A 19,829-nucleotide genomic window follows, 5' to 3' on the forward strand; every position below is an offset into this window, starting at 1 on the left:
CAAATAGACTTGGTTGGACTGGCTAATAGGGCAATCGGAGAGTGCCTGAAAGGACTAGTCTGACTAGTCAGTGTGTGGGTCATTGTTTTGGCTGTTTGTGGGCCTGTTTTATGGTCTGATGGGCCAGTTTTTACTGTTGATTTCCTTGATATTAAAACAAACATTGCCTGCAGCAAGTTTAAATCCGTGCAGTCTACCTAACATTCCTTGCAAAACATCTAAACAGCGTATCTTAACAAATTCAAAACTGCCCCGATTTGCAGACATGGAACACTTTTGTAGCTGTCTAATTCAGTAATGGGGGCCACTTTTTTTTTGGTTTCCAGGACTATTTTAAGTCCCAGTCTGACTCTGCACTAGATGTAGGTATGAAAAGTATCCTCTCTTGTTTGCAGTTTGCGCTGAGATATAGCAATGATTTGTGACCACATTTGCAATTGCAAACTTTAGAAAAGTTGCGAACATCTCAAAGGGGACGGTATCTCATTCTCAAAGGGGAAGATACTACACTGAATATACTGTTCATTACTATCATAGAATATCTTGCAAATGTGTGTTGAGGAAGAGCACTAGAAGGACAAAATATCTGATAATTAAATTTTCAAGCAAACTCTACAGCCCTCCATCTCCCGATTTTAAGTCATACATGGAGGCAGGCCGTACCATTATTAAATGACGCGTCAATCTTTCTGATATGTTACTGCTAGAAGGCAAATCCAACGTGAAAATGATGGGAAGCATTTTCAGGTTGGAACTCAGTGGGGCACAATGCTATATATGTCAAACTTTGTTATTGCGATCCTGAAATGCCTCCTTGCAGGCCAAAAAGCTGGTCCAAACTTTTAGCTGGGAAAACATCTATCTTGCCATGGATGCTAAAAAAATGTTTCAGCTAGCATTGAATGCACACAAAGTAATCCCTCCACTGGAACATGCATTCCCACCCGTTGAAATCCCTCTGAAGGCATTTTCTTTTATTTGTGTTCCTGTCAGACCTTCATGTATGAACACTTAACAGTCCCATTCATGCTTGAGGCAGTCTGCCCCCTCTGCCTAGTTCCTGGAGTCCATAACTTGAGAGTGGACCACAACTGCGAGGTCTTTAGAGGTAAGAGGTGAGGCTACAGCTCAAGGTGGGAGGAAAGAAACTAGTACTCTTGAGGTAACAGAGACCTGCTGAGACCTGGGAGTACAGGTACATTGTAAATACCAGAATGTAAACAAGATGAATGGTGGAAGTGAGGCCATTTGAGATTTCAGCATCATGTCAAGCTCTTTGATCATAGTTTTTTAAATAAACTCACTGTTGCCCAGAAAAGGGAAGAGATGCATTCTGATCTGAAGACATTGTAAACACAGTGAAAATCCTCTTTGAGTTATTTCACCCTACCAGTGATGGTTTGCTTACACTGATTCGGTTAACATTAATTTCCAATGAGAGAGCATAGCCCTCCCAGCAATGTCTTCCCTTCAGGACCTCGAAGAGATCAAATGTATTTGTCACCCTTTCAAGAATAATTCTGCTCCATTGACTTTAATGACATGGCATTTTCTTCTTACAAAGCTACATCACCTGCTCACCAAAAGTGAGCCTCCATTGACTTCAGTGGCATCAGACTTCGTTAACTTCAGTGGCATCACCCTCCACATCACAGCATCGAACTGCCAGCAGTGGTTCATCCTTCCCACTCCAGTGGGTCAGCATAGTCCCAGCCCACCCAGCAATGATTATTCTCCAGGTCCCCAATTGTAACAAAAAAGATTGGCATCACTATTTTAAGAATATTTTATTTCCAGTCTGACAATACTGTTTTTAGCAAAATCCTGCTAAATGTTTGGCCTGCGATATTTCTGACCTTCAATTCGTGCTCCACCATTTCAGGGTAAACCATGATGCCATACGGTGCAGTCAATGGCAAAATAATGTAGATGTTTTTCCTGAAACAAAATAAATTAGTCTTGCATACACAAAAGAAAATCCTTCAATTGGCATTGCATGTAAAAAAGACTTTGGCTACATGCTTGGCCCAGCCTGGTTGTCCAATTTTGCTTAGGTGGCATTGATTAGTTGGCCTGGGTGCATGTGACTCAAGCCAGTCTGATGAGGGGGCCACTCGCTGAGCTGCTGGCATGTGTGTGCAGTATTTTGGCCACTCATACTCTTTGAGGCATGACACTGGCGACTCGCATTCTGCATTGATAATGTGGACCTGCAGTAAATGTTAGGCAGCAATGCTCGCTGCGTAGGGCTACTGTGTGGGGCCAATAATGCTTCCTGCTATATAGGGGTCTTAAAGCTCATTACTGTGTTGGGCCATTAATGTGGGATTTAATGCTAGTTACTAGGTTAGGCTGTTAATACTCATTACAGTGTGCGGCCATTGGCACTAGTTACTGTACTTTGTGGGTAATTAAAGGTGGTTACTGAGTGAGGGTTTTAAAGCTCATTAGAACATTGGAATGTGGAGCACTCCATTGTAGACAATGGAGTGCTCCATGCTTCTACAGGCCGGTAAAGGCCCGCAGAGCAACATTCCAATGTTTTACAAAAGCCTCTCGAAGCTCGAGGGGATTTAAATCCCCTCGAGCTTCGAGAAGCCTTTGTTTAATTTATTAGAACATTCTGCCCTCTAGTGGCAGAATGTTCTAATAGCCTTATAGCCCTTCGTAGCAGGGCTATCCGCTATTAAAGTCCCGCTGCTTTTGTTAAAGTCCCTCGCCTTCGGCTCGGGCCTTTAACGCTGCAGCGGGCCTTTAATAGCCGGTATAGCCCGCTACGGCGGGCTATAAGGCTATAATACTGACTATTCCCTTTCTTAAATAACCTACACTAGACTCTGATGAACTCGTCAACTACCGGCCTATCACTCACCTACTATTCATCAGCAAGATCAGTGTAAAAGTAGTCTATGTTTAACTCCAAGATCACATCAGTGCTAATCATATCTTGTACAACTGACAGTCTGTCTTCAGATCATGCTGCAGCATAGAGACCCCCACCTTACACATCATAGATAATGCCCTCTTGGCCACAGATGATGATCACTCCTGCATCCTACCCTCATGCGCCCCTATCAGTCACGAATGGGGTTCACAAGTTGTGTTCTTTACTAGTTCTCATCCTACCTTTCCAACCAACACCAGTTTGTTCACAGGGGAACTGTCCAGTCACAAAAGCTCACTATCACATATGAAGTCCCCCAGGGTACCATTATGTGTACTGTCGTATTTAACCTTTACATTGAGCCACTTGGTGCTCTACTCACAGATAACAGAATCAAGAATTACCAATATGCAGATGATACACAACTCTTGAAAGTCACTGCTTGTACATCATTCATGTCTGGATGTACAGTCTACCTGATGCTCAACCCAACCACAGAATTCCTATTATTTGCCTAGAACGACAAACACAATACAGTTCAAACCTGGCTAAATGACATGAACTTTGATGGCTTTGCAGCCCACATAATACCAAATCACTTGGATTTACCCCTGATACTTATCTATCCCTCAATGAGCATATTTCCAAAAACCACAGACGGCCTGGAACCATCTCAGTCTTCTAAAGAAAGTCAAATTGTTTTTTTCAGAAAGCGTTTATAAAACTGCTGTTCGGCCCATGTACACTTGCATCGGTATAGTGATAATGGCCTAATCCATGGCCTCCCAGACTCCACATTTGCACCCGTTTGGGGCATCTTATACACTGTCTCATTCAGGGCCTGAAGAAATAGCATCACATTACTGATGGTACTCAATTGGCTACCATCTTCAAAACCAGCTGCATAAGTTACGAAGCCATCACAGCCAGCACCCCCACTTATCTCGCAGACAAGCACATCATCTCCGGTGGTTCTTGGCACACCTGACGTAAGGACACCAACAGACGGCAGACTAAGAAGTATTAAAAAGAAAAACAACAGACCTTTTTCATGTTTGCACACAGGAGCCGGATCAACATCCCTGTATCCATCAGGACTACCTCAACACTGCTCCAACTTAGGAAACAGTTGAAGACTCATCTCTTTAAAGAACACTACATCACAATTCCTTAAGCATCCACAACTCAGCTTCCTTTACTATTACTCTCTGAGTTTAAGCTCACCTTTTCCCATGTACAGCCTCCACTGCCTTTTGCCTAGGTTTGAGCTACAGAAATACCACATATATACATACATGCATGTATAAAGAGTGTTTATTAATGCTAGTTATAGTGAAAAGTCATTAATGCACATTTAATTTAAGGAGTCATTGAGGTAATTCTAGTTGTGGGCCATCAAAGTATAAAATACTTGAGGCAATTGATGCCCATATTGCCTACGATAATGGTATCCAATGTAGGTCCCAGAAAGACCTGATCCATGCCAGAATTTCAGGATATCCACATAGAATGTATTTCCAAACAACAAAACTCTATAGAGCTGATTAGGATGTTGCATATGCTCTATGGGACCACTGATTCATGTTACTGCCAAATGATGCATGCTGCTGTTAGAGGCAATGACACACTACTGTCTGACAACAATGATCTTCTTTGCTCTTTGGATTGTCATAGACTAGTAGACATGAGTGAGTGTTTAATATATGTAACGTTTCCAAGTGTAGGTGCCTTACCAATCTTGTATCTGAAAAATGCATATGTCTTTTCCCATGCCCAAGTGCTGGAGAGAGGGCTGGGCAAGGCCAGACCTACTGCATTTATAAATACTTGCCTATTTCAGTCAGGATCTTGGTAGTCTGCTGAAGCAGTTGCCATGTTATGTTTAGGAATGATCAAGTTCTTATTTCTAGTAGTGGAACATTATTTCTTTATGAAGACATCACATATGCTCTTGAAAATTAGGGACTTAAAAATCAAGGAAAATGGAATTGCCTCTAGATTGAGTGAATTGATTGAGAACGCATATTGCAAGCTTTCTTAGATAAAACAATTTAGAAATGATTCACAAAGGTTAACTTACACCTTTGTGTAAGTTTACAATTTGTTTGGTATTCACCAACTATGGGCCTGATGTACAAATATAAACTTTTCTGTAGGTTTATTTAATTTGTTTAATATTATTAAACTACAAATTTGAATTTAGTAAAAGTAATTTTACCACTTCCTAGACTTCGCACACGTGGCAGAGACTCTGCTCATAGAAAGAGAGGCCTGCCCCTTCTTTTTATGTGCGTGTGTCTCCACCCCTACTACGAAATCTCTGCAGTCATAAAACTACTATTAGAAATTAAACTCGTAGTTTGTGAATACGAAAAAACAGTAAACTTACACAAAAAGGGAAAGTTTGCCTTTGTGAATTGGGCCCTACGAGTTTAATATTACTAGTAGCAATTTTACGACAGCAGAGACTCTGCAGTCGGGACATAGAACTCTGCACCTAAAACAGGCATATCTTTTTATGTTCGGAGTCTCCCCCACAAGTGCAGAGTCTCCACACTTGTAAAATTATTTGTAGTAAAACTAAGCTCGTAGTTCGTGAATACCCCAAATATTGTAAACTCACACAAAGGTGTAAGTTTAACTTTGTGAATAAGGCCTTATTTCTTGTTAACTATTTAGTGATATGATATCAGAAGGATATTTCTGCTTGTGTTGCAGAAAAAGGAACTGTATGGAAACAGTGTAAGTATTAGAATGAAATGGGAGATCTAAAGTCTCCTTCTCCATTGTTATTGTGCTCAAGCTCATTATGTCTCGCTCTCTTCTTTCATAGGCATGCGGTGGAGCTCAATGTCAAAGCCACTCAGCAGCTTCTAAGTCTGGCTCGCTTGATGCAAAACCTTGAGGCCTTCATCCACATATCAACAGCCTATGCAAACTGCAACCGAATGCACATCGATGAGGTTGTTTATCCTCCGCCAGTTGAGCCCAAAAAACTTATCGAATCAGTGAAGTAAGCTGTTGTTTTTTCATTGTGCATCTCTGGTTAACAAAACTATTTTGTGTATCCTCTGGAATAATCTACATGAGTTAATATTGTACTTAGGGTGATCCAGATATCCTTGGAACTCCCAGGCATAATAAAATCCCTTTTCCTAGGTGTATACAATCTGTGTTGCACCACTGAAGACTCTGGAATCTCCTTAACCTTTCTATATAGTCAATCAATTCTACAGCAGTTGGTAGAATTAAATTAAGAATAAAAAAAATCTCTAGAGCTATTATGCCATTCTCATGGGCTGTCAATCACATTTACAGTTTCCATAGTAACAGTTGACACCCAATATTAATTTCTGACCTGGACAGCCAAGTAATACCCCAGGTAGTATATATTGCAACAATCATTATTACATGTGTTAGTGATAGTACCAAGACACTGCATAGCGCATTAATCATCCGATATAGTATCCAAGTGCTTGGGCAGGTGTGTGGTCCACAAAATACTTCTACGTCAAGCCAGGTCTTCAGCTTATTGTGGAACTCAAGTAGTGAGGAGGATATTCTGATGTGTTGAGGGAGGACATTCCATGTCTTGGGTTTGAAGCCGGAGAATGAGCAGCCTGTTTTGCTTTTGCGAATGCAGGGAGTGTGCACGAGTGAGAGTGAGCAGGTGTCAAGTGGGTTGGTTAAAGTGTATGCATCTGTTCAGCTATTCTGGTCCTGTGTTGTTTAGGGTTTTGTATGTGTGTGTGAGAAGTTTGAATCAGCTGCTCTTGTAAATGGGGAGCCAGTGAAGCTTTCTGAGGTCGGTGTGATGTGGGTGCAGCATGAAGGATTGATTGTGAGCCTTGCAGAGGTGTTCTGGATGGTCTGGGGTCTGTGTAGGAGTTGTTTGGAGATTCAGGCATAGAGAGTGTTGCTGTAGTCCAGCCTGCTGTTGATGAGTGTTTGCTTGATGGTTCGTCTGGTGTTCTAAGGCAACTATTTGAAGATCTTCCGCAGCATGCGTAGGGTGTGGAAGCAGGATGATCACACTGCGTTGACTTGAACTGTCATGTTGAGCTTGTCGTCTATAATGATCCCTAGATTTCTTGCATGGTCTGGGTGTTAGTCCTAGCTCCGACGGCCACTAGGTGGAGTCCCATGTGGAGGTATTGTTGCCGAAGACCAGTACTTCTGCCTTGTTGGAGTCGAGTTTTAGGCAATCGGGTCGAATCCAGTCTGCTACCATGAATTACACTGAATTGAATGCCATTTATATAGTGCAACATCGACCTCTAGAACATTTCCTGGTGCGAGAAGAAAGCTGAAAGGCACAGTGGATATTGCTCAGAAAGCATTCAAGAAAACCCATGTCTGTAGTGCACTTCAAAAAAATAGGTGGTCAGTGATAGTGATGGTGTGTGATGGATATTGTTCCAGGCGTTAGGGTATCTTTTGGAGCTTTGGGGAAGATGAATCTCAACAGTCACGAGGGCTGATATAGAATCAAGTGATGATGAACAAAGGACCAGAGTTAGTATAACAAAAACAAAGTGTTTCGAACAAAAGTCACTATTTAATAGGGAGCCAAAAGAGAGACAGTGACCTCAGATGTAAGCATGCCATAAGAGGCCCAGGAATAACCGTGCAGCAAAGAATTGGAGTATTTGTGTGTGATTCAGTGAGGCACTGTGAAGATTAAGGTAAACTGCATTTCCATGGTTCTTTGATGAAATAAGTGTTTTTTTGCCGTTTTACATAGTGCAAACTCAACCCAAAAATATTGGAACACTTTACATGAGCACCATTTACAATCAAGTTTTAGGCTCAGACATTCTATGGAATCAGCTCTGCTGGAGATCTCGTATACTATAAAGATGACGCTGGATAGGGGTCATAACGCTGTGGTGATCCTTTTAGATCTATCAGCAGCATTTGATACCATCCTGAAATCAGATTTTGCTTCAGCGATTCTTTGAAATTTGGATTACTGGCAAGGTCTGGTCCTGGTTAGAATCTTTCTTTGTAGATAGGAGATAAATGGCGTCTATTGGGCAGTTTTCGTCTGAAGAGAAATCAATAACCCATGGTGTTCCGCAGCGCTCTTCTCTCAACCCCTCCTTATTCAATGTTTACATGGCTTCTCTTATATCTCTGATTAGCTCATATGGTATTTCAACTACCTCCTATGCTGATGATGCTCAATTGATTTTGGCTTTGTTCAAAAACTATTTTATGTCAGAACACAATTTTAAGGATTGTTTTACTGACATTACATGCTGGATAGAAAGCAATCATCTGAAATGCAATATACACAAAACAGAAATGCTCTTATTTGGGAAGCACAATTTGCTATACCACAACATTTGGTGGCCTGACTTTGTGCCCTTACCCCTCCCTCCACCCCCTGTAGAGGGAGAGGTGTGGTGCAGCAGCCAGAGCGGCTGACTCCAGAGCGCAGGTCTCGCAGTTTGATTCCGGACACCGGCGGCAGCTCAGCTCAGCACCATGTGACTCTGGGCAATAGCTCACTTAATCTCTCAGACGGCCCCCGAGCCTTGAGGGGAGATATGGTTGCGCTTTACAAATATGGATTTATTTATTTATTTAAAGGTGGCTAGAAATTTAGGAGTAAAATTTGAAAATATTTTGTCTTTCGGCCACAAGTCCTGTCAGTTGTTGGAATTTGTTTTTCCCTGATTAAATCACTAAAAAATCTTTGATATTCTCCCTTTGGCCACAAGGAAAACAGTAGCTTTTGTCCTCATATCCTCGAGTTTGGATTACTGTAACAGTCTTTATGTAGGCATCCCTAAGCAACTTCTTGACAGTCTCCAGGTTGTTCAAAATTGAGCCGCTAGGCTTGTGGTCAGACTTACCAGGAAAAGCTCCGCTTCTAAAGCGTTTAGAGAATTGCATATTGGGATATGCATAGCGCATGGTTCCTATAATTGTAGGAAGTTGTGGCGCGTGATGCCGAAACGTAGACCTGCCCTGTCCACCGGGTCCCGGGAGGTAAAAACTTATATAAATTACATGATGTATAAACAAAGATGGCATACTGTGCAAATCACCACAAAAGGGTAAATTTATTATCTTTTTTTGCAAAAGAGAAAATTTAAATAGAGATTCAAATAAATACAAACAAACAGCTACTAACAGTCTTTAAAAATAGGTCAGCATAAATAACCCTATTGTCATAACATTTGAGAAAAACAAATGTTATCCTTCCTATTTACATTTTGATATAAATCTTAAATTGTGGGTTTGAAATCAAACAATGTATCTCTACTACATCTGATAAGACAAAATACATTTTCCATCTATAGTTTGTTATGAAGCCAGTTCTGAAAAAAATTGTTATAAAAAATAGCCAATTACCTATTGTCTCCAAATGACACTGCCCAGAAAGTTCATAAAACTATTACTATGGTAGTTCATGACATTCCTGGATAAATCCTTTCATAATAAATTATTTATGAGTGCTAATAATACAGAGATATAACCACCATCTTATAGATCAATTATCTATTGGAATGGCACTGGTTATTCAAAACAACTCATTAATAGTTTCATAGATCGCTAGAATAGTTCATAAAAAACAATGTTGTTAAATGCCATCAAATTCAATACCTTATCAATGATAAAATTCAAATACTCAATTCGCATATATGGTTATGCTAATATAAATCACAGATTTCATGCAAAATGTCTGAATCGAAAAACCTAAATATACACACATCATGTGACTACTACATATAAAAAAACTATACAGGGAAAAGAAGCACCTGAAATTTTAGGACAAATTCATCATTTATAAACAGCATTGCATAGATATGTTTCCAAAAAATTCATAGAAATGTATGAAAATCGTATTCTTGATTCAAACCATTTGGAGATCTCGAGTCAAGATTTTAAATATATCTGGTCTTCGGCTGTCTCAATATTCGCTCTTGGTTGCCGCTCCTTGTTGGTTTTCAAATTGAATCAATAACAAAGTATTTAATACAATTCGGGTTACTATTGTGTCTCTCAGCAAAGTGGCGGGCAACAGGATATGTTTGATCTACATTGGTGATCGTCCTCAGATGTTTGAGGATGCTCTTGTGGACCTGCAGTTTAGTGCCCCCTACATATTTCAATCTACATTCAGACTCCAGAACATAAACCGCATATTCAGTTTTCTAACTGAATATGCCCCTGATTTTCTGTGGTTTCTCACTGAAAGATGTGCAGTATTCGTAGATGTTTTTACCAAATCTGCAGTCCTTACATTTATTGCACTTATAAAAGCCATTTCTGGGTTGTAACCAACTCTTTTCCTTCACACTCTCAGGGCTGCTTTTTACTAGGGCATCCCTCATAGATGGAGTCTTCCTAAATGGGAGAGATGGTACTTTTGGCAGAGAGGTCCGCAGTGTCACATCACCCTATACTAATGGCCAATGTTTTCTCATAATGGCCTTTATTTGTTTCTCCTATTTGCTGAACCCCGACATTAGTCTTGTAGTGGAGTCCAATTCTCGAGGGCGTCGATTGAACAGTAGCTCCTCCCTACTTTTTTGGTTTGCTTTAACAAGTGCTGAATCGAGTATATCTTTTTTATAATCTCCTTGTAGGAATCAATTGAAAGCCTCATCTTAACCTGCAAGTACATCTTGCTGGCATCTAAAAAAAATTCTGAGGTGAAGCATTTCCTCGTAGGGATGCGGTTTTTGAGGAGCATAGTATGGAAACTATTTGCGTGTAACATAGAGATTCCCGCAGATGCCTTTCTATACAAGTGCGTCTCAATTTTATTATGTTGGATAAAAACTTTTAATTCGAGAAATTCTACCTGAGTCTTATTAATATGTGCCACGAATTGGAGGTTGATGGAATTAACATTGATTAATTTGACAAAGGATTCAGACAATTCTACAGTACCCCCCCAGTTCACAAAAAGGTCATCAATATACCTTAGCCAACATACTACATGATCATTCCATAATTCATTGTGGTCAGCAGTGAGCACCTGCTCCTCCCATCAGCCCATGTGTAAACATGCGTAACTGGGGGCCAAGAAGGCACCCATCGCAGGACCACGCTTCTGATGAAAAACCTCCCGAATAAAATTTTAACATTTATTCCCGGAGAAAAATAATTTTTTAGCAATTGCCATTCCTCCTAACTAAACAAGCCTTCATCCCTTCAGCTTGAGAATTGTCTACGATATTGTAGCTCAATAGCTGTTGTTACCTCAAAACTGCTTTTCATGTAACACTTAGTGTCATTGAGTTGGTCATAAGCCTCCTGAAGGTAATCCTTTAGCGGTCAAAAGCCGATATAACCCTCTTTATCTGCGTTGTTTATAACCCAATCGCTTTGCTTTTTCAGATTTTGGATCAAATTTTGGTATTGCACCTGCTGTATGTTTTATTTTCTTTTAGCATGTTGAGTTTTATGGTTCAATTTCTTCATATCTTCCACCACTTTATCATTGAAGATATCAATTGCAGCAAGCGGCATTGCAGGAATAAAGATAGATTTAGGTCTGAATGGAGTTTTGACAGTAGCAGAGATATTTAAAGATAGATCTCTGGAGAGCTGTTGAGTAGTTGTTTCAGCAACATTATCAGTTTCTTGTAATGTCACATGGTCACATAATAGATCAAAGTCACCAATTTGGAGGTTGTGTTTATCAACATTTGATTCCTGTTGTAAATTTCTCGGTCTCGGTGCATGGACAGTGCCAATTGTAATTTTTGGATATATTTAAACATATTGTTTCTAGTTGAAATTACTTTCAGGGCAGTATGTCAAACCCAAAGATAATAGTTGTAATTCACCTGGATTTAATTCAACCTGTGTTATACATGTTGGCATTAGCAATATTTACTGCTTGAACCCTTACTTTTTCCAAGCCGCTATTCTCACATCGTTTTCTGATAAATTGCATTCCCTCCACCTTTGGTTTCACCTTTGTATGTTCTGGATCTTTCTTCTCTAGGCCGCAATGTTTGGCGATGGTCCTTGCGTAAAAAATACAGTTCCTCAAACAGGGACATTGTTGCTGCCCACTTTGTTGTTGCCTCAGATGCCAGCTGTCTTCAGAATCCATTTCACTTTCCACGGCCGAGCTTGACTCAGTCGCTGATACAGCCCCACCTAAATTAGCATCCTGTGTGGCCAGCTTTTATCAACCAACCTCTGCCTCTTCATTGCATCAAATCTTTTGGCAAAAGGGAAAACCTGCCCGGTTTCATACTCAATCTTATCCCGTTGAAATGTATGTGCTTTGCGAGCTTTTGTTGTGTCCTCCTGTTTTTCAGGCGCATGTCTTCACGATATTTCATTATAACATCCTGTTGCTGCTCAAGTGCACCAAGCTCATCATTAAGTAGATCGCTGTCCTTCTGTAGCACCGCACCATCGATCTCTGCATATTTCTCTAATATATGGACCAACCGAGTTGATGCCTCATATTGCTTTCAGCCAATTCTTTTATCATTGCTGGATTGGAATTATCATAGGTCAGCACCAACAGGATATGTAACCATGTAGAAATTCGTCTCTCTTCAAGGTATTTGCATAACAACCACCATTCCCATAATTTGGTTTGCTCACGTTTCATTAATTTCTCAAGAGTTCTTAATTTGCTTTTTCACAGCTTCGATACCAGAACCTGTGATCACGTCCCAAGATCGAATGCCTTCCTCCAATTCCAGTAGATTACTAAATAATTCGTCAGTTTACTCTTCCCTGGCGCGGAGAACATCAACAGACGTTATTTCAACTTTAAATCCTCCCCGCCGGACACAAAAATTCTCCGGTCCCTGCAGGGTTGCAAGACCTCCCAAACTGCACTTTCACACTCACTGCAGGGTCTGGCCTTCACAGCTCGGGTCCTCTGTCTGCCATCAAGCAGCTCTGAGGCTGTCAGGTGTTTTCCAAGAGCAGGGGTTGGCAGTTTGCTTCGTTTACAAAGCACTTCTCGAAGGGTACAGCAATGCCGAGTCTGCTGTGCGACTTCAACCACCATAGGGAGGAGGTACACAAACCGGAACCAGCTGTACTCCATAAACATAAACACAGTCCCCTCAATCCTCCAAAGATCAGATGAGGACACCAATTTTACTGATCACAATTGATTTATTTCAATGGAAATGTTGTCCGCCATTCCTGGCCTTGATTACATACCTGCTACGTTTTAAAAGACAGATGTATAAACATACACGACATACTGTGCAAATCACAGCAAAAGTGCAAACCACCACCTAAGCACCTTCCCTGAAAGTTTCAGAGTGATCTGTCAAGCACAGGCCGTGAAAGAAACGGTGCTCCCAAAACACGGGTTCACCAAGCAATATCTCTTGGGATTTTTGACCTGCGCTACAGCCCAAATGGCTGAACAGAACTACACTGTTGTGTTCCCAACCCCACAGAACACGCGAGACACACCAGAGCTTTCAGGTATTCTTTATTCTTTGTTCGTCATCCCACCAGTGGGCCCTGACCTCTCGCCCTCAGGTCCTGCCCTGGAATGCCCTTTGTTCCCCTTGCCCCCTCCCCTCACCGGAACTGGTGTCCAGAGTCCTTTGGCCTCTGCCCTTGTGTCCCAGGGTCCTAGTGCCCCTGGTCTGGGCATGACATACACCAATTTGGCAGAATGTTGTATCCTTGCCAAGAAAGTGTATTTCTTGTGATTTGGTGTAAATTCTTTCACAATATATATGTTTCACAATATATGTGTATATATATGCAGAAGTGGAGGGTCAGTGGAAAAACTATCAAAAATATGATCTAATTGGCTGCCACTACATCAAAAAAGATGTGTCTGCAGGCATTTTAGGACCCAGTGGACTCAGTGAAGGTTCATTGTATGGCACCAAAGTTATAAGCAAACCAAAAAAATCCATTTAGTATGGAAACGTGGCTCTAACTAAATCTACCCAGTTTTTGAATCCATAATAACTTTGTTGTTATTTGATGAATCTGCATTAAATGTTCCAAAATTAAGTTAATTTACTGGCTCCTTGTGGAAAGTTTTGGCCCGATCCGAAAGCGAGGACCAAAAAAGGGGGTTCTCAAAAGTGCAATTTTCGATGTCAATTCTCATAGGAAAACGTGTTCTCTGATACAGAAAAATATAGCGGAACTGAATTACACCACATTTGCCTAAAGGTTAGAGCTTTCCTGAGAAAGAGTGCTTTTTAGGTCTCGCTTAGCTATTGCGTTTACGCAATCGCAAGGCGAGACTCTAGTGAGAGGGGCATTTCAAAGTGCTCCCAAAAGTGGATTGCATGGCGAGCACGCGCACAATCACGTGCATCGTGCCGCCATGCAATCCGTTTGGGGAAGCGCTTTAGGCCACTGGCACGTGCACGTGTAGCCACAGCCTCGGCATCATACTTCAAAGGGTCCACTCCCCAGCCTGGAATGCGCTCCCCCGCCCCCGCCACAGCATGCCGAGAGATTGTTTTCTGAGCGCGAAGGGGAGCGGAACACAAAAATCATACTGCGCGCACCCCTCTCCGGGGATGCAGCCGATATCCTCAAGCCCGTGAACTGATATTTTTAACGTATATGTTCTTCATTTGCCAACCCCCGCATAAGGCACATTTCTTGGGCCACAGCGATGGAAACCACCGCGACCCCCTATTCAAACCAAATTGACCATTTTCAACCGTTTTATATTGCGTTTTAACTAAAGGCGGTCTTGCTATACCGCCATGGAACCCCCAACGTAACCTCTTTAGGTTTGGCAGCTTAATGGAACACCTATTAAAAACTTTGTTTTTATAAATAAACAAATTTCAAATAAGCTGCAGAAACCTAGATGCTCGTTTGACATCGTATCTGTTTGCCGCGCGAACGCTGAAACGTGCACCCTGGCCAGGACCGGCCAACGCTTAACACTGCAAACGCCTGGCAGCAGACCGCAACTAACAACTGATCGCCTCAAAACATCGCATATTTGGAGAAGCGCGACCCCGGACCAGGCCGAATTCTGACCGTACCGCCACGCCCCCTACACCCGGGCACACTCTCCACCCATCAGGACAGCAACATAAACTAAAATAATGGCCTCATATACCCCGATACAACGAGCACAATCAGCGGCCCTGAAAAGAGGTATTCGTACATTTAAGCATTACGTATTGTAAAACGAACTTCCTTATGACTGCATTTCCAACATGTTCTTCTCTATCTGGGACGAGCTTTAATTGTTTTCATCGTTAAATACGCTAAAAGTCATGATGGAGCCAATAACCTTAATGACAACTTCTTGACTTTATCCCCCAGAGCATTCCGGATTTCAATGCGCAGTATCTCGAATCCCCCCTTTCTGAAATGCTGAGCTTTATTTCCTGTATAATTGCACCTGATTAATGATGATTGAAATACGCAGCATGGCCTCGCTTTCCAGTCGCAGTAACCTAAAAATTCCCTGAAAGCCATAGCACACTCCAGTTAGAGAGTCTTAAGGGCTCTCGGGAATGCAGAGTCGTTTTCCTTCCGTTTAGCTGAACTCCTGATGCTCCTCAAAACTCCCAAGCCCAGAACCATGCATTTCTCATTGTAGCACGCTGCCACAGTCCCCAACAATGCATTTCTCATTATAGCAAACTTATGAAAAACTCGCCCCCACCAGCTACCACCGCCAGTCTCGAAGCAATTAAAGTAGCATTTCTTTGAACATAACGCTAGCCTTTGGGAGTATGTGACTCATGTCTACTTTCTTGTATAGGCATTGCATCAAAATACAAAGAAAAAGTATGGCACATGAACTTTCAGTAATTTATTTTAGCCGATCTTTGGGGAAGTCTCTTTTCTCCAGCCCTCTGTCTGCATCACAGTGAACCAGTTTTCCGGCTCCCAGAACCTCAAACACAAACGGCCGCGCCATTCACCATCATCTACCGCAATGCACCGCCCATTCATCACCTCGTCCTCTGCACATTGCCACGCCGCAAACAATACCTATATGACATGAAATATAACATCCAAATACAACACATTAACCAACACTACGCCACGGCCCCCCCACCCCAGCCCGTCACACTCTGCCCGCCGACAGAAAACCTCTTTCCACGTCGACGACGCTCCTGTAGCCCTGCTGTGGTCTGAGGGGACAAAGAGAACAAAACTCCCCAGCCACAGCCTTAAATATCTTCTAAGTTTTGTTTCTCTGCGCCGCCCCCTAGGAATCACCCTCTGTGCTCCAGATCCTCACCTACTGTATTATGGAATCGTCTCCCTCTCTCCAGTCCTGGCATTTCTGACACAAATCGTTAGATCGCTCACATTGGTACTTAGCAGTCAGCAGGTGTGTTAGTTAATTAGTTAAATGGCAGCAGCTAAGACTACAATTCCCAGAACACACTGGTTTGGCTGATGAGAGATCTGTACGCTACAAAAAATAGCTGTGCAGCAGTAAAATGCCTACGCTCTGGCGTCACCAACGACCAGAGTCTAATTCTGGCTTCAACCTTTGACTAAATGGGCATTTGCAATGCAATAGGTCTCGCATTTGCAAGAGTTTAAGCTGTTGGCATTGCAAATGACAATGCCTTTTATTTATAGGTTTTAAAAACCAACACACAAATAAAAGGACATTGTCATTTTTGCCAATAGCTTAAACCCTTGCAAATGCGAGACCTATTGCATTGCGAATGCTGGTTGTTATATGGTGTAAATCCATAGAGCTGTTTTCAAGAAAGTAGCATTTGGAAAGGTACTCAGGGACATGAAGAGTTAACACTATTAAAAAGTTAGAGATATCTGGACCTTTGGTGTCCAGAAACACCGTGAATGGCCAATTGAAAGGGGGTGGGTGGATTTAGATTGGCTGGAAAAACATTATGCTCCAAGCAGAATTGCCCCATCTCCAAGATCATCCCTGTGTGTTCTAACAAATTAATAGATCTGGAGCACAAAAAGTGTCTGCAGGCACTCATTCCCCTCTTATTCTGGATGGATGTGTAAGGAATACCACATATAAAGTTGCAATCAGATAGTTCTTCTTTCCCTGGATTCTATTTAGTCAAGATAAGAAATCTGATTAATCTTTTATGTATGACAACATTGTAACATAGTTGAAAAGAAAGAGAAAAACATTGTAAACATGGTTGAAAAGAAAGAGAAAAAAAAGGTCTATGAAGCAAGATGTATTCTCCAGGAGTGAGCCGATGGAGCTTACTATTGGTTTAACAGAAGGATTATTTATGGTGTTATGGATTTTAGGGAGTAAAGAAATAGTTGGCATGTTAGGTTGCCCATTAGTGAGGTAGATAAAACCATCATAATCTAATAGCTCTTTCTCTCTCAAGTTGAACAATTTTTGTTGGTAATCAGCAGCAATCTGCTCTGTTGGGTCTTTATACAATACTTCATAGCGTTTCTTCATATCAAGTTGCTTCTGGCTTCGATTGCGTATACATATGACAATGTTCCCAACTTTATCAGAGGCCTTTGTTATTATGTTCACATCCTCTCAAAGCTCCTTCATGGCATTCCCTTCTTTCATGCCCATATTTGTTACCCCTGTTCATGAAAAGAAACTCAAAAAATTAAAGAAAAATACAATAGTGTTATAAAAAATGGTTCATTTTATAACCGCCTATGTTGAGCCTACGATGGAAAAAATATATGTTCTTTGTTAATTTGTTACTGTTTGGGACTCTTAATGTGTTTGATTGTGATATTTAATGTGTGTGAGAATGTGTGCGTACATCTGAATCTATAAGAATTAGTTAGACTATATGTTTGTGTGTGAATTTACTCTGTATATATGTATGTATGTCTGTATCTGAGTAAGTGTGCGTGTGTTTATAAATGTTAATGTAGTTTAGGGTGAATATGTGGATCTTGCAGGTGTGTGTGTGAGTTTGTGGCAGTGACTGTAGGGCGAGTGAGTGTGAGAAGCTTGTGAGTGTATGACGGTATGTGTGTCTGTAGTGTGAGTGTGTGACTAAATGTGTGGAGGTATATGTATGGCTGTGTGAGTGACTGAGTGTATGGGATTTGTTTGTGTGTGTGTTATGTGCGTGCATGAGGGAATACACCGGTGTGTGTAGATGTGTGAGTGTGTGTGTTACTAAATATGTAGGAGTGTATGTGTGGTGTGTGATTGACTGTAGAGATGTATCTGTGGCTCTAGATGTGTATGTGACTATGTGTGAGGAAATGTGTGTGAAGATGTAGATATGATCATGTGTTGGTGAGTGTGTGTGGCTGTAGTTGTGTGTGTGACTGAATGTAGGGTTGTATACATCTTTCTGTGCCTGTCAGTGTGTGGGGGTATAGGTATGAGTGACTGAATGTGTGGGTATGTGTGTGATTGAGTATGTGGAGGTATGTGGGTGAATTAGTGTATGCCAGTGTCTGTGTGTGTCAGTGTCTGTTTGAATGAACATGTGTGTACAGTTGTGTGTGACTCAGTGTGGCAGAGTGAATGTGGGCATAACCAAGTGTGAGAAGCATGTGTGTGTGTCTATGTGTGTGTATAGGCTTGTGTGTGAGTGAAGAATTGTGTGCAAATATATGTATCTGTATAGCTGTATGTCCTTCTAGTGGTGTCTTTGTGGTAATAGAAGGGTCCATGTGTGTGTGTGTAAATGAATATCAAAATGTGGTTAAGTTTCATGTGTAGATGAATGTGTGTGGTTCTACCTTGCATGCATAACTAACTGATAAGTGCATTAGGTTTCATAGTTTCATATAGCGTTGGCAAGACCTGAGGGTATCACTACAAATAGCGCATAAAATCACACATTAGGGAAAACATCAAAATAAGACAAAGATTGAGCTAGGAGAGGTATACAGGGAAAATTAGTGGCTGAGGTCATATCTTAACGGTAGGTTGCCGTCTTGCTACTTGAGATGTCTGTTGATGAAGAGATCCTTTAGTTGTCTCTTGAAGCTCTAAAAGGAGGGGTTTTTCCTAATATGAACTGGAATGGAGTTCCAGATTTTAGGGGCATTACTAGAGAAGGAGCCAGATAGGGTTTTTTGTTTCCAGACTTTCGGTGGGATAAGGAGTAAGGTATTTGAACTTCTTAGTTTTCTTGGTAGGCCTGAGTAAGGATTTGAGCTTCGTAGGTTTCTTGACTGGCCTGCCTTTTTTTTGTTTTGAGGCAAGGTAAGTTGGTTTCCTGGTGTGGAGGGCTTTGTGAGTGAGACATGCACTTCTGATGCTCCAGCGAGCTCAGTTTGGAGCTATTTCAGTTCTCTCAGTGCATGAGTATGTCTGATTATGTGCATTGGTATTCATGCCTGTATATGACTATGTATATATTTGTGTGTCGGAAGTAGGTTTTTTGTTTTAATAGCAGTACATTTTTTTAAAAATTTGTATTCGTTTTCTTGATATTACAACTTTCTTAGTCACTGATATACATAATATCAAATCAACATTTACTTTCCACGCAGTGGATCAAAATAAAGATAAGCAGTGATACTACTAACTGTGATTTGCCGTTGGTACTGTCCAACAAGTTTAGCAGTTATACCTACAGTGTGTTGCAATGACCACCAGAACGTCATTTCTCCACTACATATATTGTGTTGTAGATATTATAATAAACTAAACAATCCATCCCCCCAACTAATCACAAACCAACTATATCCCAACCACTCCCCCGCCCCCCCCCAGACTCAGTTCTACATTTATATATGCTTTTGTCAGTCAGCAGAGCAATAGGTATCAGTTATTAACACAATACCAGCAAGTAATTCCTGTACCATTTTATAGTAATACCGCTTCCGGATCGCTCCCTCCAATACGTTGTGTTGGCAGTATTGAGAAGCTTACATCACCCATTCTAGGATGACTGTATGTCTGTTGCAATAAATTCCTCTAACATCACATTCCATTCCATCGAGATAGGTTTCTTTTGCAATCCCCTATGTTCCTTCTGCTGTAGCTCCACACTTTCTGCTTTACCCCACCTAATCACTTTGTTGTACCAGTCTAACACTG

The 19,829-nt window shown here is 41.3% G+C and overlaps 1 protein-coding gene across 1 annotated transcript in view; it reads left to right on the top strand.

Moving 5' to 3' along the window:
• Positions 1 to 19,829, top strand: part of FAR2 (fatty acyl-CoA reductase 2) — a 438,652-nt gene that overhangs the window by 313,653 nt on the left and 105,170 nt on the right. The window contains exon 4 of the mRNA XM_085652334.1: positions 5,718 to 5,897. Within this exon, the coding sequence (XP_085508460.1) occupies positions 5,718 to 5,897 (180 nt within the window). The remainder of the gene's footprint in view (positions 1 to 5,717; positions 5,898 to 19,829) is intronic.

The sequence above is a fragment of the Triturus cristatus genome, chromosome 4_1, assembly GCF_964204655.1.
Source record: "Triturus cristatus chromosome 4_1, aTriCri1.1, whole genome shotgun sequence".
Lineage (NCBI taxonomy): Eukaryota > Metazoa > Chordata > Amphibia > Caudata > Salamandridae > Triturus > Triturus cristatus.